The sequence below is a fragment of the Vigna umbellata genome, chromosome 3 (assembly GCF_029865625.1).
Source record: "Vigna umbellata cultivar VRB3 chromosome 3, Vumbellata_1.0, whole genome shotgun sequence".
NCBI classification, from domain to species: Eukaryota; Viridiplantae; Streptophyta; class Magnoliopsida; order Fabales; family Fabaceae; genus Vigna; species Vigna umbellata.
In genome coordinates, this window is record NC_142167.1 from 21,322,591 (window position 1) to 21,345,880 (window position 23,290).

At 31.8% G+C, this 23,290-nt stretch overlaps 2 protein-coding genes across 2 annotated transcripts; both read right to left on the reverse strand.

Moving 5' to 3' along the window:
- Positions 1–5,413: 5,413 nt before the first annotated feature.
- On the reverse strand, positions 5,414–7,682 carry LOC124829547 (GRAS family transcription factor). The gene has a single exon (XM_047303079.2). The coding sequence runs from the start codon at positions 7,392–7,394 to the stop codon at positions 6,081–6,083; it is 1,314 nt and encodes a 437-aa protein (XP_047159035.1). The 5' UTR covers positions 7,395–7,682; the 3' UTR covers positions 5,414–6,080.
- A 4,684-nt stretch (positions 7,683–12,366) lies between these two features.
- LOC124829546 (early endosome antigen) lies at positions 12,367–22,311 on the reverse strand. The gene is made up of 7 exons (XM_047303078.2): positions 22,099–22,311; positions 18,455–18,556; positions 14,319–17,504; positions 13,983–14,171; positions 13,684–13,842; positions 13,342–13,497; positions 12,367–13,014 (listed from the first exon to the last, which is right to left on the reverse strand). The coding sequence occupies exons 2-7, from the start codon at positions 18,536–18,538 to the stop codon at positions 12,769–12,771; spliced, it is 4,020 nt and encodes a 1,339-aa protein (XP_047159034.1). The 5' UTR covers positions 18,539–18,556; positions 22,099–22,311; the 3' UTR covers positions 12,367–12,768.
- Between the last annotated feature and the right edge of the window lie 979 nt (positions 22,312–23,290).

Consider the following 23,290-nt stretch of genomic DNA (forward strand, 5'->3'; position numbering starts at 1 on the left):
AGGATTTATGTAAAATATAATGAAATATAAATCTAATTGTAAAAAAGTTAATATCATTTTCAATTTAAAATTTTAAAATAATATGTTTAGAAAATTTCTTTTTATATTTTGTTTATTTTTAGTTAATGTAATACTTAAACTCGTATTTAATTTTCAAGAAAGATTAAATAAAGACTTTTAATTTAAAATATTAATTGGATATTTGATTTTTTTTTCACAAAGCTTACCAATCTTTTAATGTAATTGTTTTTGGACAAAATTGTAAATTCTTTAATGTCATGTAATTATCTAAGTTCTCCAAACATAAAAAAAAAAACCTATTAAGTTAGAGTATCACTCTAAAATCAATTATTTATTTTTGTAATACTCTTTTTCTACTCTCTTATTCATATTATTTTATGTGAAATTTTGGTGAGTGACCATATGAGAATCAACATGTCTTTCCTTCGTCAAAAGTTTCAAATATTCTAAACAAACATTTTACACGCTGTCATCTGATATGCTCGAATCATTATTGTCACCATTGATTTGTACAGACTCATTGACGACGATGACAATGTTTTCTACAATCAACTCTAACTACTTTGCATATCAAACTTGTTGTCGATAATTTCCAGATCATTATCTCTAACAACTCATCAATACACAATGTGTAATCTATCACCAACACTATCTCGGTCTAGCCGGACCCAACTACACATCCTTCGACAAAGTTGTTGCATAAAAAGAAAAGTATCAAGACTAACTTCTCTCCAAATACACAATACACAACATTCATTTTTTGTTAGTATGTCAAACTATTTAAAATCACATAATAGAAAAATAATATCTTCAAGCAAAAACACACATATAAATAAGTACAAATATTTAAATAAAAGCACACAAAAAATTTAGAGTGATTCAACATTCAAAATTTATATTTAGGATTACTCAACAAAAGTTTCTTACTCAACACATACTTTTTTTTTGACAAAAACTACAAATTACAATTTTCTAACAAAAAATGTAAATCTTCTCATACAATTTTTCATAAAAAGTTCTAAATCATACATTTTTTTAAATAAAAAAATACAAATTCTTCAACACACAACTATCTAAATTTCTCATATACCAAAAAAACTATTGAATTTTGATGATGATTCTCAACTCAATTTCTATTCTTCATGTTACTTAATATAAACTTTAATTAACTCTCACTTGATAATCATTCTCTTCAAACATTAGTTACAGATAAATTGGTTTTGTTTTAATACCATTATAAAAACGTGGAAGAGATGCATTTATATATTAGAAAAAGGATTTACAAATTCTATATAATTTATATATCATTATAAGTGATCATTAAAAAAATAATATTGCGATTAATCGTAATTTGATATAAATTTTTGTGAACTCAATTATTTCAAAGTTCCGTACGCAGAACGTTCATTCGAAGATTGGTGTCACATGCGTCATGCACAAAAGGGAGCACGACTTGGTCTCCTAATTCAAGATATTGAATGGTTCAACGGTGGAATTTATATTTTCAATTTGTATTTGATTGAAAATATATAAAAATGAAAAAAAAATAAACGAAAAGAAAACTAAATGTTAACATATAATTTTCTCTAGGTTTACTAGGTTCGGAGGTGCTTATATTTGTGGGTTCATTTCAATTGGGTCCTCCAATTTTGAAAGTGATCAATTTGGTCCCTAATTTAACAAAATTGAGTCAATAATACCCTTTCCGTTAAATGTAATGGACGACATTAACTTTTTAAACATGTGGTATGTTGAAGCATCCTTCAAATAAAACTGTGCAACCTGCAAATAAAAGGATGCCTCAACATGCCACATGTTTAAAAAGTTAACGTCGTCCATTACATTTAACGGAAAGGGTATTATTGACTCAATTTTGTTAAATTAGGGACCAAATTGATCACTTTCAAAATTGGAGGACCCAATTGAAACGAACCCACAAATATAGGGACCTCCGAACCTATTAAACCTTTTCTCTATTGTTTCTATTTTGTCCATTATAGAGAATTTTGTAAGAGAAAAAGTGACTATACATTTTAAATTATCTAAATTGAATAACATGTTTATTTTATTTTCTTCCCCTCTCTTCGTGACTTAGGACTTGGAAAAATCATCTTCCTATCCTTTTTCTTTTCCTAAAACATCTTTTTTTAATCAATATGATCACATGCAACATTTGTTTTTTTTAATCAATATTTATATTAGTTTTATATATTTTTTTTAATAAGCATTTACCTTAAAAAAATATAGAATTCCTGAATTTTAATTACCTCGCTAATGACGGTGGTAATAATTTACACAACCATGTTTTCAAAACTTAAACAAAATACCACTCAGAATGCATCTCAAGATTGTTTCAATTAACGTAATTTTTTTTAACTGGTTTATAAATTTGTTTAGAAAAATAGAGATTTTGGGATAGAAGTTTATCTAACTAACTTTAATGTTTTGATTGCGAAGCTTTTGAAATTACACTAATTTTTTAATTAACATTGTTGTGCTTAAATAAAAATTATAAAGAGTATTAAATTAACTAAAGAAGTAAAATTAGTTAAAAATTAATTTATGAAAAGCCATACAAATACTACACTACAGTTTTTCTAAAATAAAACATTTTTGTGCTTAGACAAGAATAACTAAAACTTAAAATTAATTAAAAACTAAAAAAATAAAATTACCGGTACAAACTTTATTAAAAAAACATATCAACATTGGACAGTTTAAATATATGTTATTTAATGATATACATTATCCACAATGATTTTTTTTAACTATAAATAAGTGTATCAATTTTTTTTTGTATCAACATATATAGACATAAGATATAACCTATATATGGTTCATCTTATTATTGTTTTCATCATAGTTTGAAAAGAAAAAAGCTTAAAAAATAGCATTTTTTTAAAATCTCCCCCTTACTTCTTTTTTTGTTTTCTTAATTATTTGGTTAACTATAACCAAGTTGATATATCTTAAAATGTCATATCCTAATATAACATTAATCATTGTGATGTTATGAGAATGTCTTTATATATATATGACGTTATAAAAAAATTATTTAGCAAGTCACTATGTCATCATTAATCATTAAAAGTAGATGTTAATGGAAAATTAAAATAAAAGGTAAAATATGTTCACATAGATTAAAAAAACATACAGAAACTAAAACAGTGGCATTCGTAGATAAAAACAAAAGGTAATATATATATATATATATATATATATATATATATATATATATATATATATATATATATATATATATATATATATATATATATATAATGTCATATTAACACAAAGGAAGATGAAAAAAAAAAGTAAATTATTTTACAAGAGTACAAAGTTATCTAAAGAAATTCAACTTAAGCCTTAGAACATAGGATGGAGCTAATTTGAAAAAAGCCAAAAAGGAAGGTGCAAATTAAGAAAAAGTTGTTTGGAGATGGAGGTTTGTCCTTTTTGTGAGACTTGTTAGCAGAAATAGACAAAATGTGTGGTTGCAACGTGGTGTCAGAAATTGATGTTTTCGACTCCTTAGGATGTTCTGTGAATGTGTTGGAATTGAGAGTGATGCTTTGGACGTGTTCCTCCATAATTATTCACTTTAACAACAGATCAATCAATCTGTTCCTTCAGTAAAAGGGAGCATCACTACGTAAATAATACTGCAATTTGACTGATTGAATTCACACCTAAGTTTTAGTAAAACTCAAAATTATCCTCACCCATCTGTGGAACAATTCAAATGCCATTAATCAATTTAATAATGTTCTTTAAATATGTCATCATAGGCTTAATTTTGAGGTTTATATATATAAAAATTAAAAAGCATATATTAAAAAATTAACTCATGGTCGAGATTTAATGGATTATCTAAAAATTTAAAAACTATTTTTGCCCGAACATGCACTAAGGTAAAACGGTAATACCGAACAAAATAAAAATCCCAATCTTTCTCTGTGGCATCGTCATTCTCTTGAGATCCTGCAGAAGAAGAAGCCAATGGCTTGATTTTGTTTTGATTTTGACTTGTGAGTTGAGAGAGTCATTTTCTTCGTTCAGGTGGGCTAGTTCTGGGCCATTTTACAAGTTATCATTATTTGTTGGGCCTAGAATAGTGTTGTCTTACTCTTTGGACTGGATCTAACTAGGTTATTTATTTCACAGAAAAATAAAATAAAACAGTGGTATATATGGAATGAATAACAGCACACACTGCAGGAATATTATTTTATGGAACACGTGGGTATATTTTTATTGAGAAAATATTGAGTTAAAAGCAATAACGGAAGCTATTCATATAATGTGTAGTGTATTATTAATTATTAATAAGAAAATACTTATAAAAATATAAAAGGGTACGAATAATTCAAACCTTTTACCATCTTTTAATAGAAAGTCAAAAGTGTTTTTTCATATATCTCTATTTTTTTTATCACCAACCGTAAAGAAAATATCACACTGAAAGAGGATGCCCGAACCTCTAAGCACGGACAAAGCTTAATTTTTTTTTTCTCATTTGAGTCAGATCAAATTCCTTTCTATTTTCGAACTGCAAATCAGGCTTTGATCTCATAACATGATCCTCGTACACTTGTCGGTGTCCCACCATTAATTAAGAACTATATTCTTGTATATTTGAACCAATGACTACTTCATGTGAATAAAATACTCACACACTTCATATCTATTAAGAATAACCTTCCTTGAGATTTCACAAAACCAACGTTGAGCCATTAACATCAAGAGGATCGAAGATTAAAGAAGACTTCCCAGACATATCTTGCACATCACAGAGTGTACTTTGTTTCACACCGATGGTGCTGAATAAATGATCACTGCAACAGTTTGTAAGTGAAGTAGCAATTGGATTTTATGTGAGGTGTGGCTTCAAACGTGTGATGTAGATTTTCTTTGAAAATCAATTATGAATAATAAAGAAAAAATGACCAACTTTCGGAGAAAAATAAGATGTAAAGGTGGATTTAAGGATGTGATGGATATGACACATAATCATAACATATGTTTCGAGCAACTTTTTATAATAATTGTGATGCTTTAGTACTCGGGAGCTAGAATTAAATCCAGTCAAGTGAATTTATCCAAATGTAATTAAGCTTGATTTCACCAAGACCTAACTAAAACGATCTGTTACATTTATTTCTAAAAAGGGTTAAACCCATTTCTTACAAGTTATGCATTGTCACTTTTATGACTGTTTAAAGTTAGAAAGAGGTTTTTTATAAATGAAATCCTAAATTGCAAATAAACTTTGACTAAAAGGAGTAAGAATTGATTAAACGAGGAAGAGGACATAAGAAAAAAAGTAGGGTCGAGGAAGAACGTGGAAAGATGAAATGTTAGGGTTGAAGAGAGTGATGAAGAAATTGAGTGGTGGAAGAAGAGAGGCAGAAATATTCTATTGCTTAGAGTAGGGTCTGTTCTGTTTGCATAGGCACATCCCCATACCTCTGCTATGCATTCAATTGTTGCATCCAAATTCTCCACGGAACCATTAGACGTGGATCAAACGTCATACCTTATTAATTCAACTGAAGCTATCATTACTAATTCAACCTAAAACCATACCCTCCATCTTCTCAAACGTCACAAACAAAAAGGACCCATCTTTGGTATTGCCAACCTCACCCTTATGATTATTATTGTTATTATACACAACGCTCCATCACTTCCCACCCCCCATTACAAAATATTACATACCCTCTTCCATTCCCATCTAATAGGAGAAACAACCAACCCTAACGATTACTTCCCTGGCTTCTGTTCCTCCTTGGAGTCTGAATCAATTAAACAATTGATAAAAATAAATTAATAAATATTTAATATAAGGAACCAATTCCAAAACCATACTTGTTGATACTTGCAATGATCGATCACTTTGAATTCAGTAACTTAAGAAGAGATTATCCTCTCTGCTAGCCAGCCATGTCCGTTGTTGGATTGGAGTGTTGGAGCAGAAGATGATAAAAAAGAAGAATTATGGAAGGAACCAACGGTGGCAGCTTCCTCAGAAGAACAATGGGGGTTTTGAATTGGAATCAATCGGGGTAAGTAATCAAATCAGAGGGCTGCCAAGCAGAGGCGATCAACAGAGAAAGGTCCTTCCAACCAAGCTTCAAGGAACCATTCTCTTCGACCAGCGTATAACCTCTCCAAGGGAACATTCCCAGCAACAAACTGGCTTGTGCAGCAGGGTTGCCCCGGAGTGAAACGGGCCGAAACCCGGCCCGTTTCAGCTCATCCGCCCACCGCTCCACCTTAACCTCACCGGTTCTCTTGGGCCCGCCCACGGCCACGATGTTCCTGATCTCGCAGCCCAAAAGCTGCTGCTCCACCGTGTGCCTCTCGAGGCTGTCCGCACCCAAACCATCCCCGAGCGCGTCGAACAACGCGCTGTAATAATGCAAGGCCTCCACGAACCGCGCCAGGAAGCTCCCGGCGTGGCTCAGGTCCTGCTCGACGGTCGTGATCAGTTTAGGTCTAAGCTGAGTCAGCAATCTCAACGTCCCTAAATCGCTCCCGGTTATGTCATACAAGCAATGATGCATCCAGTGCACCACGATCGCCTCGTTGGCTCGAACGCCGAGTTGACTCAGTTCGGTCACGCTTCCGATTTTCCCCTCCACCGGGTGAAACTCAAACGGTAGCCCAAGCGAGCTCGCGAAATCCGCGAGTCTCCGGCCGGTAGAGTCGAGGAGCTCCGAGGAGGATCCGAATCCGGTGATTCTCATGGAGCGGATCTTCTTCGAGCGAGAGGCAAGGATGTGGAACAATCCCGGCCATTGGAGACCTTGCATGATATCGAGGTCGATGATATGGACGCGATCCTCCCCTTCCAGGGCCTGGAAGATAGCCTGGTTCGCGGTGAAGTGAGAGAACTTCACCAGCGGCGAGACCGAGTTGTAGGATTGGAAGGCGTTGAAGATTCGCTGCGACTGAGTTAGGGTTACAGATTTCGCGGTCAGCGGAGAGTACGAGCCGAGGCAGGAGCTCACCACACGCGCCTGCAGCGCCTGCGCGAAGTAAGCCCCGACGCGCTCCGGCGAGGTACCGAACGGAGAAGACAGTTCGGCGATCTCCGGGAGGAGGTCGTTGGCGAAGTCGAGTTTATCCATGGCGACGCACTCGGCGCATTGGAGGAGGAGGCCAAGAAGTTTGAGGCCGGTGGACTCGCCGGCGTGAGGCTGGGGATCGAAGGCCTGGTCGTCCTCGGTAGCAGTATCGGCGGAGAAGTTGGTCCGCTTGAAAGAAGGTTGATCGGCGGGAGAATCAGCGGTGTCAACGGGTCGCTTAGTTTTCATGTCGTTAGGGTTGGAAGTGCGGGGGGATCGCGGGACCAAGCTTTGAAGCATGATCGGTGGAGAGCGAGAGAGAATCGAAAGCTTTGGAGGAAACTTTTGGGGGAAAAGTGACAAAACTGAGAGGGAAAGACAAGGAAAGTTTTAGCAGATAGGTAGAGGCTGTGTCAGAATATGAGTGTTTGGTTTTTTAGAGAGAGAATTGCATAAACCATCTTAGAGAGAGAGAGAGAGAGAGATAAAAGGAGACAGAAAGGGTTATAACTTTGCAGGCATAAAAGTTAGTTTGGCTTGGGTGTTATGTTATCCTCTTTGGTTCCTCCGTTTTCTTTTCAATCTGTCCTTACCTCCGTTTTATATCCCTAATTCCCCTCATTAATTATTCTCTCTCGCTAATCATGCAGCTTTGGGATTAATTAAGGATGATTAGTTTCATAATCACGTCATGCCTTTCTTTTATTTTATTTACTTATCAAATTAATATTGTCTCATGTCCTACGTAGGACATCAGAAAATGAAATCTCTCCTTTTAATCAACACCGTTCCTTTTTTATTCTTCTATCTACTTGCATTCCATCTTTCTTTTTTCCGTCACCTAAATTACATTCTTCTTATTAATCAATATTAAATCTTATCCTTTTTTATATTTTATCTTCGTTGACTTCCATTTAATAAAAATATTAATGTACTGTATTGTGATTTGTAAGCCTGATCAGTCAAAAATATCGTATAAAATACGGTTGGTTGGATAAGATGTACTGAGAGATTATTCTTAAATAATAATTAAAATTGATAATGATTAACTTAAACTAAATAAAATTATTAATTTATTCAAAAATTTATAAATATAAATTTAAATAACAAAGTAAAGTAAAGTGGTTACATTTAATATCCATTTATTTTTGTTAATGAACTTGCCGAATCTAATATAAATAAAATATCTCACGTTTCACTTCTTTTTTTAATTTCATTCTACTGTTACTGTGATGATAATTGTTATAAGTGAAGTTCCATGTCCAAAGAAAAACTCTTTCATTTTCTCAACTACATCACTCCTGTCAAGCAAATAATTATTTATTATTTATCTCTTTTTCATACTCACAATAAATATTTTAAACCTTTTGTTTCTTTCAAATACGAAACTCTTTTCTTGTCTCTAAACCATATTCTATACTCTTTTATTTGTGCATTTGACATTTTTACCCTTTCATTTTACTGTTTACTATCTTTCACATTATATCATTTTTTTTAAGGATTTAGTTTCACTCGTTTAGACGTGTCTTCTTTTCATTCAGAATTAATATATACTTATTTTTTATCCAATCCGTATTGTATTATACAGACTGTTTCAGTATGGATGTTGAGACCGAGATACGAACCTAACGAATCGTTGTTGCTTCTCCCTGTGATGCTGATACTGTGATATCTCTCTTCCTGTGTTAAGCTCTTTGAGGGGAAAATGGGCTGGGTACCTGCGAAGGCACTCCGACGCTCAAGTCAGGAAAAAAAGGGAATCGTAGAACTCTCCTCATTCAATAATAGTGAAAAATCATAAAATCTCTCCCTAGGAAAAAACGTACCTTTTTTCCTCTGTGCTTTTCATATTTAAAACAGTAAAATAACCGTTTACCTGAAAATCCGGTCAGTTACCGAAGTTGACTACTTGGAAGTTGTAACTGTTAGATCGTGTTTGATACTGGGTCAGTTATTCCCGTGATTCGTGGCATTGACTGATATTCGTAACCGTTTACTCCTAACCGCTAAATTAGGAATCGCTCACTGATTGTCGAGCGCCTGGTGTATCGACACAAACTTGTGAGTGTTATGTGTCGCGACATCGCTGTTTGCTTGTCGATCACCAATGTGTCGACATCAACAGACGATTGACGTTAAGAAGTGTTCGACATTCCTACGATCGTGACATTATAATCGTAAGAAGGCTCGACAAACAGTCGTCCGTGTTACTCGTTGACCGTTGGTGAATTCAGGTATCATACGGTACACAGACCAATCAGTTCATGTAAATAAAAACTAACTTAAACTAACTTAAACCTCGTAATATCTTTAACACGTATTTACTATTCGGAATTGGATTTTGCAAAAGAAAGAAAATAAGGATAACAGGTTTAAAGTATAAAGGTGAAATTATGGACTCTATACCCTAAAATAAGTACATTTGAGTATCGACAAGTAAATTCAATTTGATCTAAAAGTCACTTTGGTGGATTAAATCTGATTTCTTTTTACTTTAATTTAAATAAAAAATTTGTACATAACACAATTTATACTTTTTGCAAATGCAACGAAAAAGAAGAACAAGAGATTGGTAAGATAAAGAAGGTATGGAAGAATCTCTCATATTCAATTATTGAATGTTAAGAAAGTTCTACTATTGTCCAGTCACTTCAGTCACAGACACCATGAAAATCATCAAGTTAAGAAAATGTGTATTTGTGTGGTGGAGAATAAATAACATCAATATTAATTCATTTCATTGGAGGGTAAACTCGTCAATTTAAATCCCAATCTTCAATTATTCTGGTCACATGACATAAAATATAATAGGATTTTAAATAATAATATTAAAAATAAAAATATTTTCTATTTTAAAATGTATATTCATATCAGTACTTGAATAAAATAGTAATTAAAATATAAATCATGTAAGATACTTTTATTAAAATAAAAGCCGCAAACTATCTTAAAAATTACGTAACTTTTTTTGTCTAATAATATTAATTTTTTTTTACATTTTAAGTTAACATTTAACTTATTTATACTATTCAACATGTTTAGTTGAAATAACATCATAAAAACACCTTTTTATGTGTAAAATAATAATGTAATTAAGTTAAAATAATTATATTTATTCACTTTTAAATTTTAGAAACAAAAAAGGTAACAAAATTTAAAACAGAAATTATTTTCCATTTAAAGATAACAAATAAATTTAATTCTAATATTTTAATAATATAAGAGAGTATTAAATTAGCTAAACTTTAATTATGTTTAACTTTCTAAGCACTGAGTATTGTTGATGATATTAGAATGGACAATAATATTTTGATAATATTTTTTTGACAACATTTTAACACTATTTAAATGTTATTATGTGATTGGTCCAAAATTATTTCACAATCAATAATAATAATCATAAACACCAATATAGATTAATCACAGAATGATACATAGACAATATTAAAATATTATTAAAAAGATGTTGTCAAAGTATCATTATCCTGTTAGAATATATTTAAATATGAAAATAAGTAGATAATTGTGATTATTGTATTTTGTCGGATCTAAAATAAAGATGTTGATGAATTGATGACGATGGAAATGTCTTACATAGAAGTAGTAACGAGGTAGTAAGATGTATTGTCATTGGAAAAAGTGAGAAAGGTAAGAGGTTGTAATAAAAAACAAACGCTTTTCGTCTTCCAAATTGCTCTTCAAATTGAAAAGAAAGAAAGCTGAATTCGCATGTAAGCATGCCCAACAAACTTTTTTTTTTCTTCTTGGGATTTTCCACTTTGCATGTAACATTTTATTTGTACAAGGAGAATAGGTTTGAAGTAGCTCGTCAATTATACATCAGAATCAATTTAAAATAAAATATGTAAGTGGAGGTAAATTTTATTTGATAAACTAATTTTATAAAATTAAATTAGATTTAAACTTTACTTTTTTTTTAACAATAACAAATATGTCATAAAACTTTCAACTATATATTTTACTTAAATTTATAATTTTATATAAATTTTTCATTATGAATAACTTAATTACAACTATTTTTTTAAATATAATTATTTATTTCTTTAAACTAATTAAATATTTAACTGATTCTAATAATAATTGACCAGTTTTTTCTACATTTAGACGATGAATATCAATATATATTAGTTAGTCGATATGTACTAATAAAGTATAATAATTTTTATCTTTTTTTAAATCGATTTCTCCATTTTATTTTTTCTTAAGATGATGTTTGTTACTATTATTGTCTTTAAATAAGCTCACTTCTATTAAATTAATTAATTCATTAGTTACGAAGAGGTTGAGCTCAATCAATTTAGTGAGGTGTATGAATTGTTATAAATTTTTTAATGAGTTCAATTCCTACCAATAAAAATTCTTTAATTAGTGAATTGATCGTTGTAAATGTATTATTTTGGCATAAAATTAATTTCAACTCAAATACAACGTGGTGGAATCCAATATGTGTTAATTTGTGGCTTACATTTGCAGTTTGTTTTTAATTGGACTATTTTTTCTGTACAAAAATGAATCAATTGTCTGTGAGGGACATATTATGAGAAAACAGTTATAATGTTTTTAAATGTTAGCTGCGAAATAATAATAAGGACTTGTGTATTAATATAAGTGTTTGAAATAAATTAAAAAGTAAAAATTAAATTAGAAACAGTTTAAGCAGTAATTTATTTAATCATGAAATTAAGGTAATGAATGAAGGTTAATTTTATATCATAATGGAAGATAATAATAATGTTGTTATTTGAGGGGATTGAAAATAGTAAATTGGGGTGTTGAGTATAGTAAAGATAGGTTTGGACACTGGGCTGAAACAGACTTTTAAACTCATTTATTTTGAATTTGTACCTTCTTAATATTATCTCGTTTTGCCTTCAAAATTGAGTGTCAAAATTGTGTAGCAAAATATATAAATTGTTTTGTTACATTGTTAGGTGAGTTTGAATCATAACATTTAGACTAATACGTTTTTTGATGAAGAGAATTATGTCCCAATTATCATTTATAATTTTGAACCTAACAAAAAATGTTCCATCTAAATATTGATTTCACCATGAAAAATCATAATAAAAGCATAATTCGATCAATAGCTTCTTATTACATTGAATAAATTCCCAAACAAAAATATACTTTTTATATTTTACATTTTTTAATGACCTTGATATTTGTAGTTCTAATTAATACTTCAAAAAGGGTATTGTAAATAAATACAAAATATAGCAGGGCATAACCCAGCCTAATTTAATGCAAACACTGCACCCTAATAAAAAATATATTTTTCAAAATATTATACATAGTAGGAAGAAGAAAGCAAATAAATCTTTACACTATGGTCTAGTACAACGTTTTCTAGTTGCCCAAATCCTCCCACTCGAGACATCAATTTGAGAAGAAAAATGAGCTCCATAGCAAAAACAACTCGAACTCAAATTATTAAAAATTCAAACTATAAATGAAATAAAACATTAACCAACCCCCATTTCTTTTACATAAAAAATAAGAATAGGATGAAAACAAGTTCCTGACCAACCTGAAAAGTTGAGCTTGAAAGCATGCAAAGAAAGCTTTCAATCTGATAGTTAATCAACGGGAAAGGAGAAAAAAAAGAGGGAAAATCACCATGAATAACAAAAACAAAAGACATACGCTGCTCATACTAGTAACGCTTCCCAAGAATTATGCCAAAGACAATGGACACAATAGCTACTCCAAAGATGAACTTGTAATTTATGACAGACGAACCCTGGTCACTTTGAACATGAGTCTCGGACGCAGATGATGTTTGAGGACTTGGTACTTCTGACTTCTTCTTGCTTTTTCTTTTCGATGGACTCGAGAGGATTGATCCAATGTCCCTGGACTTGACTTCCAACCCTTCTTTCTGATCAACACCCTCATCGCCCTGGAGTGTCATTAGACAATACAAAAAACATGTCATTCAATAACAGAATAATTCTGAACCTAAATAGTGTATTTTTGGATTGGGGCCTTCAGAATTTAGCCTTCTCCAATCATAATTATTATATTCTATAGACAGCACCGAATGTCACCCCCTCTTTCCAAATTAAGCCAATGAAAATATTGCCGAGGAAGTGTTTTGACTGCTTTCTTTTTGTGTTATTAGGGAAATTGAAATGAATGCAAATCATGTTATATCTGGCTTTAAACCTACAAGGAAATCATTCAAGGACAAACACCGGTGGTCGGGAACTTTCGGGTGGAGAATTACCTTAACTGGGGATTTTTCACTAGCCAGTTGCAATTTCTGCTCTAGATCTGCCACTTGTTTCTGTAGAAGAGAGATATCTTTTTTCTTAATTTCAAGTTCTTCAACAGAATTCTTCAGGGCTGTCTCTAGTTCCAACTTCTGAGATTCTGCTCCTTTCTGTTTTTTTTTAATTAAATAAAACAATCAGTATGATTCAACATTGCACACCATAGCGTGAGTTATATAAATATCATAGACATGCAGAGGTAGATCGACTATATGGGGGTGGCCAAAGAGAAAGAACGCAATGATAAGAGAATTAAGTTCAGATATCTCCTTTTTAACCTTTTTCTTTCAACATACCTGGTTAGCAAGAGTATCCCGTGCAAGTTGCAACTCTTTCTCAAGTTCTGCAACCTTCTCATTCAGCACATTTCTATCATTGAGTGTTTGTTCATAGTCTACCAGTTTTGAATTTAATTCTGCTTCTCTTTGAGAAGCAGCAGCTTGAACACTTCCAACCTGCAAAGCACCGGATTAATCAGCAAAGCTTATTCAATATAACAGTTTCTTAACGATATTTTAGTTCTGATAGGTACTATGTTTCGGAATTTTGCTCTCATTTACAAAGAAATAAAATAAATAAGAACTCTCAACCCTACCTCTTCATTTAGTTCAGATTTCTCAGCAATCTCCATTTTGAGAATTTCGATCTCATATCTCAGAGAGCCTTCAATTTTCTGTTGTTCCTTCAACTTCTCTTCAAGGTCAAGTATAAAAGACTGAAGTTCCTTCTTTATATCCTGATTAGTCTCATTTAGCAAGTTCTTCTCATCAATCACTGAAGATAACTGCAAGTGGATACCATTTCAATATCATTTCTCTAGTTATAATGGTTTAGACAAAATGATTATTTCAGAAAACTATATTACCACCAATAGGAATGGAAGAACGAAAAGTAAAGAAATATCAATACGAATAGTCTGTATCTCATGTACCTGTGAATTCAGCGTCTGCACCTCTGCACTATGCTTTGACACTAATTCTTCGATGGCATTCTTCGAGGTGAGTATCTCTTTAACTGTTTCATCCTTCTCAGCAAGTGCTGCAGAGAGCTTTGACTGCAAATCACTTAATTTGGATTCATAGATAGCTATTTCCTGATTAAGCTTTGAGTTTTCATAATTTAGCCCAGAAGTTTCTTTTTCATGGTGGAGTGACTTGTTTTGCAGTTCCTCAATGACAGTTTGAAGGTGCTTTAATTTTATGAGACTCTGCTCCAGCTCATCTTTTTGAGTTCCAGAAGATACAACTGCGTTTAATGCCTGTTCTTCGAAAAGCTTTATTTGGTTCTCTAGTGTATTCAGCTTCTCATTCAACACTTTGGTTTCTGATTCCTTCTCAGTATGCCTCTGCAACGCTTCTTGTAACTGTGATTCTACTTCTAGAATGCGGGATTCATTTGCACTTTGAATTTGAGTGGATTTTGATTGTAAATCATTCAATTCAGCTAGACTGTTCTTATGGGCCACAAGTTCTTGAGTAGTGTCATCCTTCTCTGATAGTGCACGGTTCAGTGATTCCTCAAGTTCATCAATCTTGGTTCTCAGGTCGATGTTTGTTCCAACCAATAATTCATTTTGAGAAAAAGACTGAGAAATCTTGCTCTCGGCTTCTAGAACTTGTCGTTTCAAAACTTCGTTTTCACTTTCCAAAGAAGAAAGTTTACTCAAACTCTCTTCAAGTTGATTCTTCAAGGATGTAGACTGTTCCCCACCCCGTGTAATCAGTTCCTCCAAAATCTTAATTTTCTCAAGCAGAGACTGAACCTCAGAATCCTTGTTGCTGAAGTTTTCTACAGCTTCTTGGAGTTTCTGTTCTGCATCTCTCGTCAGAGACTCATGCAACAATTGAAGTTCCGAGTGTCTTGTAGCAGTTTCCTCTATATCTCTTCCTCTAATGACAAGATTTTCTTCAGAAGCTTTAAGTTTCTCAATTATATCACTCTCTCTCAATTCAGCAGCCCTGAGATCACTTTCAGTGCTTTGCAATTTACCTTGTGTTTGATTTAAATCATCCCTCAAAATTTCCAATAGGTTTTCTTTCTCAGCAAGCTTCTCATTCAAACTGCTAGAAGCATCTTCTAACTTCTTCTTTTCATCCGTCAACGAATTCAGAGAATCTTCCAACTCCTTTCCTCTTTCATTAGCTGCTTGCAGTGTAACTTCGAGGGTTGACGTTCGTGTCTGAATTGCCTCAAGATTTGATGTTAAATTAGACAAATCGTTGAGGTATTTATTGTTTTGCTCATCTGAAACCCTGCATTTGTCTTCTAATGTGCTTATTTGTTGGTCAAGTTCCTGAATTCTGTATTTCTCTGCTTCAAGTAACAACTCCAACTCACTCACCTTTTTACCAGAATCTTCCAATTTGGAGTTAGAGCTCTGGATTAAATCTTCCAGTTCTCTGCTACGCTGATGGTTCATAGTGGCTCGGTCTTCATGCTCAGAACATTTGTCATTGACTTTCTTCAGCTCCTCCTCCAATATTGAACTCCGCAAAGATGATTGATTCAAGTCTGATTCAAGTTGAACGACCTTTTCCATATACTCTTGCAATTGGTCGTTAACAAGATTCTTCTCTTTCTCGGTCTCTTCCAATTTAGCATTGAGATGGGATATTTTTTCGGACAACTCAGTTACTTCTCTGTCAGCATCACTGGTTTTCAATTGTAGTAAGTTTAACTGTTGCTCAAGCTCCACGTTCTTCTGCTCTGCTGCTATGAAGCGTGTTTCCAGGTCCCTCAATTGTGATTTTGCCACTTCTGCAGCTTCAACGGAAGTCTGAATATGTCCCTCAAGTTCAAGGCTCCTTTGAGTAGCAGTAGCTGCAGCAGCGCCAGATTCATTATGGAGATCTTCTAGCGACTTCACCTTCAGCTCGAGCTCTGCATTGTTTGAAAGCGCCTGAGATAAAAGAGAATCTGTTCTAAGAAAGTTTTCATCTGATAGCTTTAGTTTTCCCTCTAAATCAGCGCATAACTCCTCAAACTTCTTTGAATTAAGGGTTAGATCTTCCACGGTTGCTTCAAGAGTTCCATTTTCTGTTTTAAGGTTAGTCAGCTCCTCTTTTACATTGAGAAACTGTGTTTCTTGATTCTTGAGGGCAGCTTCAATTGATTCCCTCAATTTTTCCTCCTCCCGCAATTTGGACCTCGCAGTTTCCAATTCAGAATTTTTTTCTTGCAGTTCTTCCTTCGATGTGGCCAATAGATTTTGAAGTGCTGACATGTCTTCCTTTAGCTGTGTTTCTGATGTCTTTATCAGGTTTACTTCCCGAGTCAAGTCATCCACTAAAGAGTCCCTTGAAGACAGTCTTCTCTCAACTTCCAACAACTGTGATTTTGAAAGTGTCAACTCCTCTTGGATAGTAGAAAGTTCAGCTGTGGTTGTTTTAAGTGCTTCTTCAATCTTTTGATTTTCTGAAATCTTATCATAAACACCTTTCAGTTCTTCTTTAAGGGAGGCCATCTCATCTTCCATTCCTTTTGCAGTCAGTTTGGCTTCTTCAAGTAGTCTCTCAAATTCTAAAGCCTTCTTTCCCTCGGATTCAGCATGTGAACCACTCTGCTTATGAAGTTCCTCGAATTTCCGAGCCTCGTCTGCTGAAAGTTTCAGCTCGTCCTGCAATTCCTGCATCTTCTTTCTGGAGTTTTCAAGCTCAAGGTTAATATCGTCGAATGCTTCCTTCACATGAAGAAGCTCCTTTTGCTTCACTTCTTGACTCTGAAGTGCCTCTTCAAGATTGCTCAGCTGCTGATTATATTTATTCTCGGCTTCAACCGTCTGCTCTTGCAATTTCTTGTGACTCAGTTCAAGCTCTTCGTATTTCTTACCACTTTCCTCCAATTTCTGTTGTGTAACTGAGATCTCTCCCCTCAGCTGATTGTTTTCATGCTCAGTGGTCTTCAACGATTCTGTTAGTCTTTGGAGTTCAACATCAAGTTCCCGTATCTTCTCTTGAGCTTCTAGAAATTCTCTGCTCGGAGAATCTGAGCTTCTTTCAGTTTTGTGGGACTTATCATCTGTGGCATTCTCTTCTTTCTCGACTTTTATGAATTCTCCATCTAAGGCATTCTCTTCCTCTTCTTTCTTTACTTCACTTGACAAGCCTCCATTTGTCTCCTGCAATAAATCATTAAAAAAATGGACGTAAAAAACATATGTATAGTTTGAACTAAACGCTTTTGCTACTATAATACTATCAAGTATCAACAGTAGACCGAGCAGTGGAACATCTACACATTTTGAGCTATGGTAAATGACTATGGAAATCGTCTATTAATAGTTACAGGATATAATCTCAAGCTATTGTTAATGGAATAAGAATCCAGTAAGTGGTCATATCACCGCTCTAATGACATGGATACAAAGCAGTTGTTCAAAGATGGAGAGATCAACTAGAGAACAATATTTTTTGAAATTATGTCTATTTATAAACTCCAGGTGGTGAACAACTAGAAGATAAATAAATAAAAAGTAAAAGTATACTCAAGTGTCAATTAAATGAAGCATCATATGCTTTTATGATAGGGCAGCAGGATTGCCTATCAAAAGTGAAATAGAAGTTCTAAGCAATTCATTGGGTCTGGAAATTTATATTATATGATTTATCATCAGTTATTCAAAGAATGTTATAAGTCGTATGTCTCTTATATCTAAATGACCATCAGTCGTTAAAAGAATCTTAGAAGTTCTATGTGTCTTATAATCTATCTGGATACATTAATATCTTTGAAATTTATAAATTTTCAACTAAGTATATGAAAAAAAAAAATAGCACCATAGCGTCTCTCTTTCTCTATGATCTAATTCAGTCCACGTCTCCCATACTAATAATTCAAGCCCCTCCTCTCCACAAGCACGCAATTATTGAGTCTAAAAAGAAGTAGGTGTGCACAATCTGTGGATTCCATAAAAATATTCAATTGGAAATAGATGCTTACTGATCATTGCAATAACGATAACACTGCAAGATATGATGCTAAGAGAAGCTTTAGAAAGAACTTTTAACCCGAGACTACTTTATACAACCAGCAAATTGTAAAATAACGAGTGCAAGAAGAAAATGATACCTTGATGGCGTCATTCTTATGATCTGCCTCCACAACAGCCTTTGTCCCTGGAACCTCTGATACGACTTTGGTCTCTTCTTCCATGTCTGCTTCTTTATAGGACTGCATTATAAGGAAAGAAGAAACTAGAGGAATTCAGATGTAGTACCCTTAAATGTGATAAAAGAAATTAGGTAAATGAAGAACAGGAAAAATATAAGAGTTTATGGCAGATCAGAACACAATTAATTTCATTATCATTATACCATACAAATAAAAAGAAATTAAGGTGAAAATGTTTGTAAAAATAAAAAAGTTTAGGTTAATATGTTAATTTACTTTTTAAGGTGAAATGACAAATATTTATTACAACGAAAAATTTGCTCTCTCTTCCTCCTCCTCTAAAACGTAACTCCCAAACTCAAATAGATTTAACGTAATCTTATTAAAAGAAAAATGTAATTGGTACAACAAATTGTACAATAAAAATGTATGACATGTAATTGATAACGCGATAAAATATTCTTATATAAATATAAATTACTATACAGATAACATAATTCTTCTTGCTACCTCCATCCCAAAATAATGTAGTTTTAACATTTGAAATCTGTCCCTTAGTTTTCAAAGAGAAAATCAAATATCTATTCTAATATTGTCTCTAATAAATCAGTTGTTTGAAAGACTAAATAATGCATTTATTGAAGGGAAGATAGAGAACAAGGATATTTTAGTAAATTTGTTACCTGTATTAAAATAGTTATTTTTTTTTAAATATGTGAAACAACCTCAAACATAATAATATGCATGGAGACAGTAATAGATTTGAGTTTCACGTGAGAAAGTTATGGAAACAAGTACAAGAAAATCATTTCAATTTTTAAGGCACCTCATTTATGAATTCATTGTCATGTTAATTTTCCCACAAAGCACAATAAATAAGCTCCTGAGAATATGAAATTGTTCTAATAAAAATAATATTGAAAAAACATTTTATGAAATTATTTGTATTGGATAATTTAATATGATAAATAAACAAATAAATAACTAAAACAACGTCGATCTGAATTATAAGAAATTTAAAAAATATGTATGTCCGACAGATTCTAATCATTCTTAAACGTTATAATTATTGAAATTCATAATTAAAATACTTATAATTTTCAGATAAAAAAATATTTCCTTATGCAATAAGGGTCTAAGAATATAAATATTTCGATTTTAAACATGGAAAATCTAGAAAGACAAATGGATATATCGAATCAATAAATAGTAATAATTAGATAAATTCTAGTTCATATGATAACTATAATTTTTGCACTCTTAAATGATTCACTGAACTCTACCCCTCAAAATCTGACATTAGTTTTCCTGTGCATGAAAGATTAATCCTAACATGAGTGGGAAAGAAAAGGTAAAACTGACACAAGTCATAATTATTTAATGACAAAGATTAACATGCTATCATATGACTAAAGAAATTTAAACAATATTTTTATTAAAGAATTAGATAAAATTCATTACATGATTTGTAGTAAAGGTTTTTAATGTTAAAGTTATTAATGGTTAATTAACCCCTTAATTATATTAATTATACATGCAAAAGACCTGGTCTGGTTACTGGTTTTCTGAAGGATTATTGAAGATGCCATGTGGGTCCCTAAATGCTGTCTTACAGCTTGATCTCACAAATAAGACATTTCCCTGTCCACCACCACCTATTTCCTAATTTTTTGTTCATTTTTTTCTACTTTTTTCCAAAATCAAATTTACCCTATAACTTTCCAAAATGAAAGAAGATTGCATCTGGATCGTTGGTTAGACATAAACATCATGGGACCCAAAAATCCAACATTCAAAGATAAAAAATTAATCAACACGGAATTTGCTAATATCTATGGTATATGAGTAGGACCACTTTTGATAGTTAGCTACTAAGCCCCCACCAATACTTTTTTCCGTTTCCTATAGCAAAGCCAAACATATCATATTTAGTGATGTCTTTTAAAATTCAAATAAAGGTATATACAGCAAAGTTAAAGCAAGTTAATTCGTGATCATCTGCACTCTTCACGATGATACTTTACTTTTAAAATTCAATTCAATAAAAAATTGATTGTTATTATATTACAATAATTAGATTTAAAAAATATACTCTTATTTAGTTACATGGTACCCAACAACTAATTGAGTAACATTTTAAAGTAGATTTAGAGTAAAAAAAAACACCATAAATCAATTAAAATTTACTATGAATACATTTTTTTAAAATAATTATCATAAAAATAACAAAAAATAATATGCATATTTATAATTGGTTGAATTAATTAAAAAAAGTTAAAACCGGTCTATTATAATTAAATTTGTATTCATAGTTATGATTACTAAATTACAATAGTTATGTAGAAATAAATAAGTAAAATCCAGTGTTTGTCTGTTTACCATCATCATAATAAAACAGAAGTGTGTATAATTTACTGTTATAGAAAAACAATTTTGACCGCGAATATATCTATTTGCTTTACTTTATCTATTTGTTTTACTTTATCGTTGTTTTTTGTTTACTAACATAAGAAGGTTTTCTTTAAAAAAACATTTTTTATTAGCAACAACATATTTTTTTAATAAAATTTTCAAATTTCTTAAAACAAAAATCCCCCTTGGTTGGCTAGTTGTAAAAGGACAGTGAAAAGTGAAGGTCAGAAACGGAATTTTACCAAAAGAGTAAGGGTAATTGTGAACTTAGGAAATAAAAAATTGGGAACAAAAGTGAAGCTGGCAGGGGCTGAGATTCCTGAGAAGGCCTTTTAAATAGCAGGTAATACACAGTGGCAATGAGAGAAATCCAGCCTTTCTTTCCTTTTGTTTTTTAACTAATATTTCTCTATCTTCTGCCCTTCCTTGTTTATTATGCAGTGTCAAATATACAATTACCATTAAATTCAACAAAAGAAGATCTAAAAACATATATCAAAATCAGAATATATAAAATGTATTAAAAAATCACCACCTAACATCTGAAAGCTATAGAAACTTTTAATTTTTTCCTAATCTCTACAGATACGTCTCAACAGAAACAGGCTGATTGTCTTCACTGAGATCGATCGATCTCCAGATCAAAACCAATATTCTTTACCAAAAATGTGACACACATTGAAAGAGTAGAAAAACTCAAATTAAACATTGAAAATTAAAGATGAAAATCGAAGATTAAAGATTAAACCGATTAAACTCAACACTATCAAGTTCAGATGATTGGTGAAAAACATCAATCAATTATTTCTTATCAGAGTGGTGAAACACTCTTCATCGCAACAAAACATAAACAACAACTCAGAATCATTGATCATATACAGCAACATAAATAAATAGATAAACAAATTCTGATCCCGCCGAATACCGATCAACTCTCAAAGATCAAACAGAGAAATAAGATTGCATGATAAGATCAAGCGGAGAAATAAGATTGCATGTTAAGAAGAATGAAAACACAGCACAGCGATTTGGATGCAGAGAAAGAAAGAAGAAACAGAGAGAATAACTGAAAAGAAGGTTGCAAGCTGCGAGCGACGGTTAGTCAATTCATTCGGCGTGATAAACCCACACACAACTATATATGGTTAGATGAGTAAACGAAAGGGGAAAGAGAGAGAGAGAATTCTTGCCTGGAAAAAGTTGCTTTGCTTTGCTTTGGTTTGGTTGCAGAAAATGTTTAGTATTTGTTGGAATCTGAAAATTAAAGAAAAAAATAATTGGAAATGGAGACGGAGTGGTGTGTGGCGTGATGATGGAAATTGAGAAAATGAAGAAGAATGAGAGAGAAAGGAAGGAGTATATAAATGAAGTGAAGGGAGGGTTGGAGGAGACGAGAGAAGAGTGTTTTTTTTTTTTTTGGAGCATTGAGACAATGTTTGGTGGGGTCATGTAACAGCCAATCCGGCACATAGGTGGGTGGCGCCGCTAGTTTTGATATTGCCACCCTTTTTCTCACTTATTTACCATACTTCCTCCTATAAATTTCTTTTATTTTTCAAACTATAGTCAAGTCAAATAAAGTAATTATTTTACTTTTCTTTTATAAATTTTTATATTAGATTAGTAGCATTTATATTAAATAAACTAATAAATTACTTAATAATCATGAAAGAATAATATAACTATCAAAAACTTATTATGTAGTTTTAAAAAATAAAAAAAAAGTTTGACTTAATTTCATAAATCGAATTTATAAAGTAAAATCTACATTTTATCTATATATTATAATTGACTAAAAATATTTAATATATTTATATAAAATATGAACATATCGAATATATGATTTATTATATTAAAAATTAAAACAATTAATAATTATAAAATATATAAATATATCAATTTTATTATATAAATTATATTAGTATTTCCTAACAAAATCTATTTTTTAAATAATTAATTATTTTATTAAATTTTTGTACATTTGTTTATTTTAGAAGTTATATGTTTTAATTTTAAGTAGTTTATTTTATTTATTTAAATAAGTTAATGTAATAAGTATTAATTGTCATTGCATTTCCTCTTACCATTTGTATTGTGTATAATTTTTATAAAGCATAATGTAATTACATTTCTTATTTTGATCTATCAAATGATTTAATAAGTATTAAAAGTAATATAATGATTCACTGTATCTATAAATTGGAATAAATAATAATAAATAAAACAAATTAATAATAATAAAATAAGCATTTAAGATATAAGAAACAATAGTAAAAGAAGATTTAAAGCTAGTAAGCTAGTAAATTGTTAAATAAAGTTATAGCTTACATGTGAGAAATTTTTAGAGCAATGTTAAATATGTTTGTACTTAAACTGCTTTAT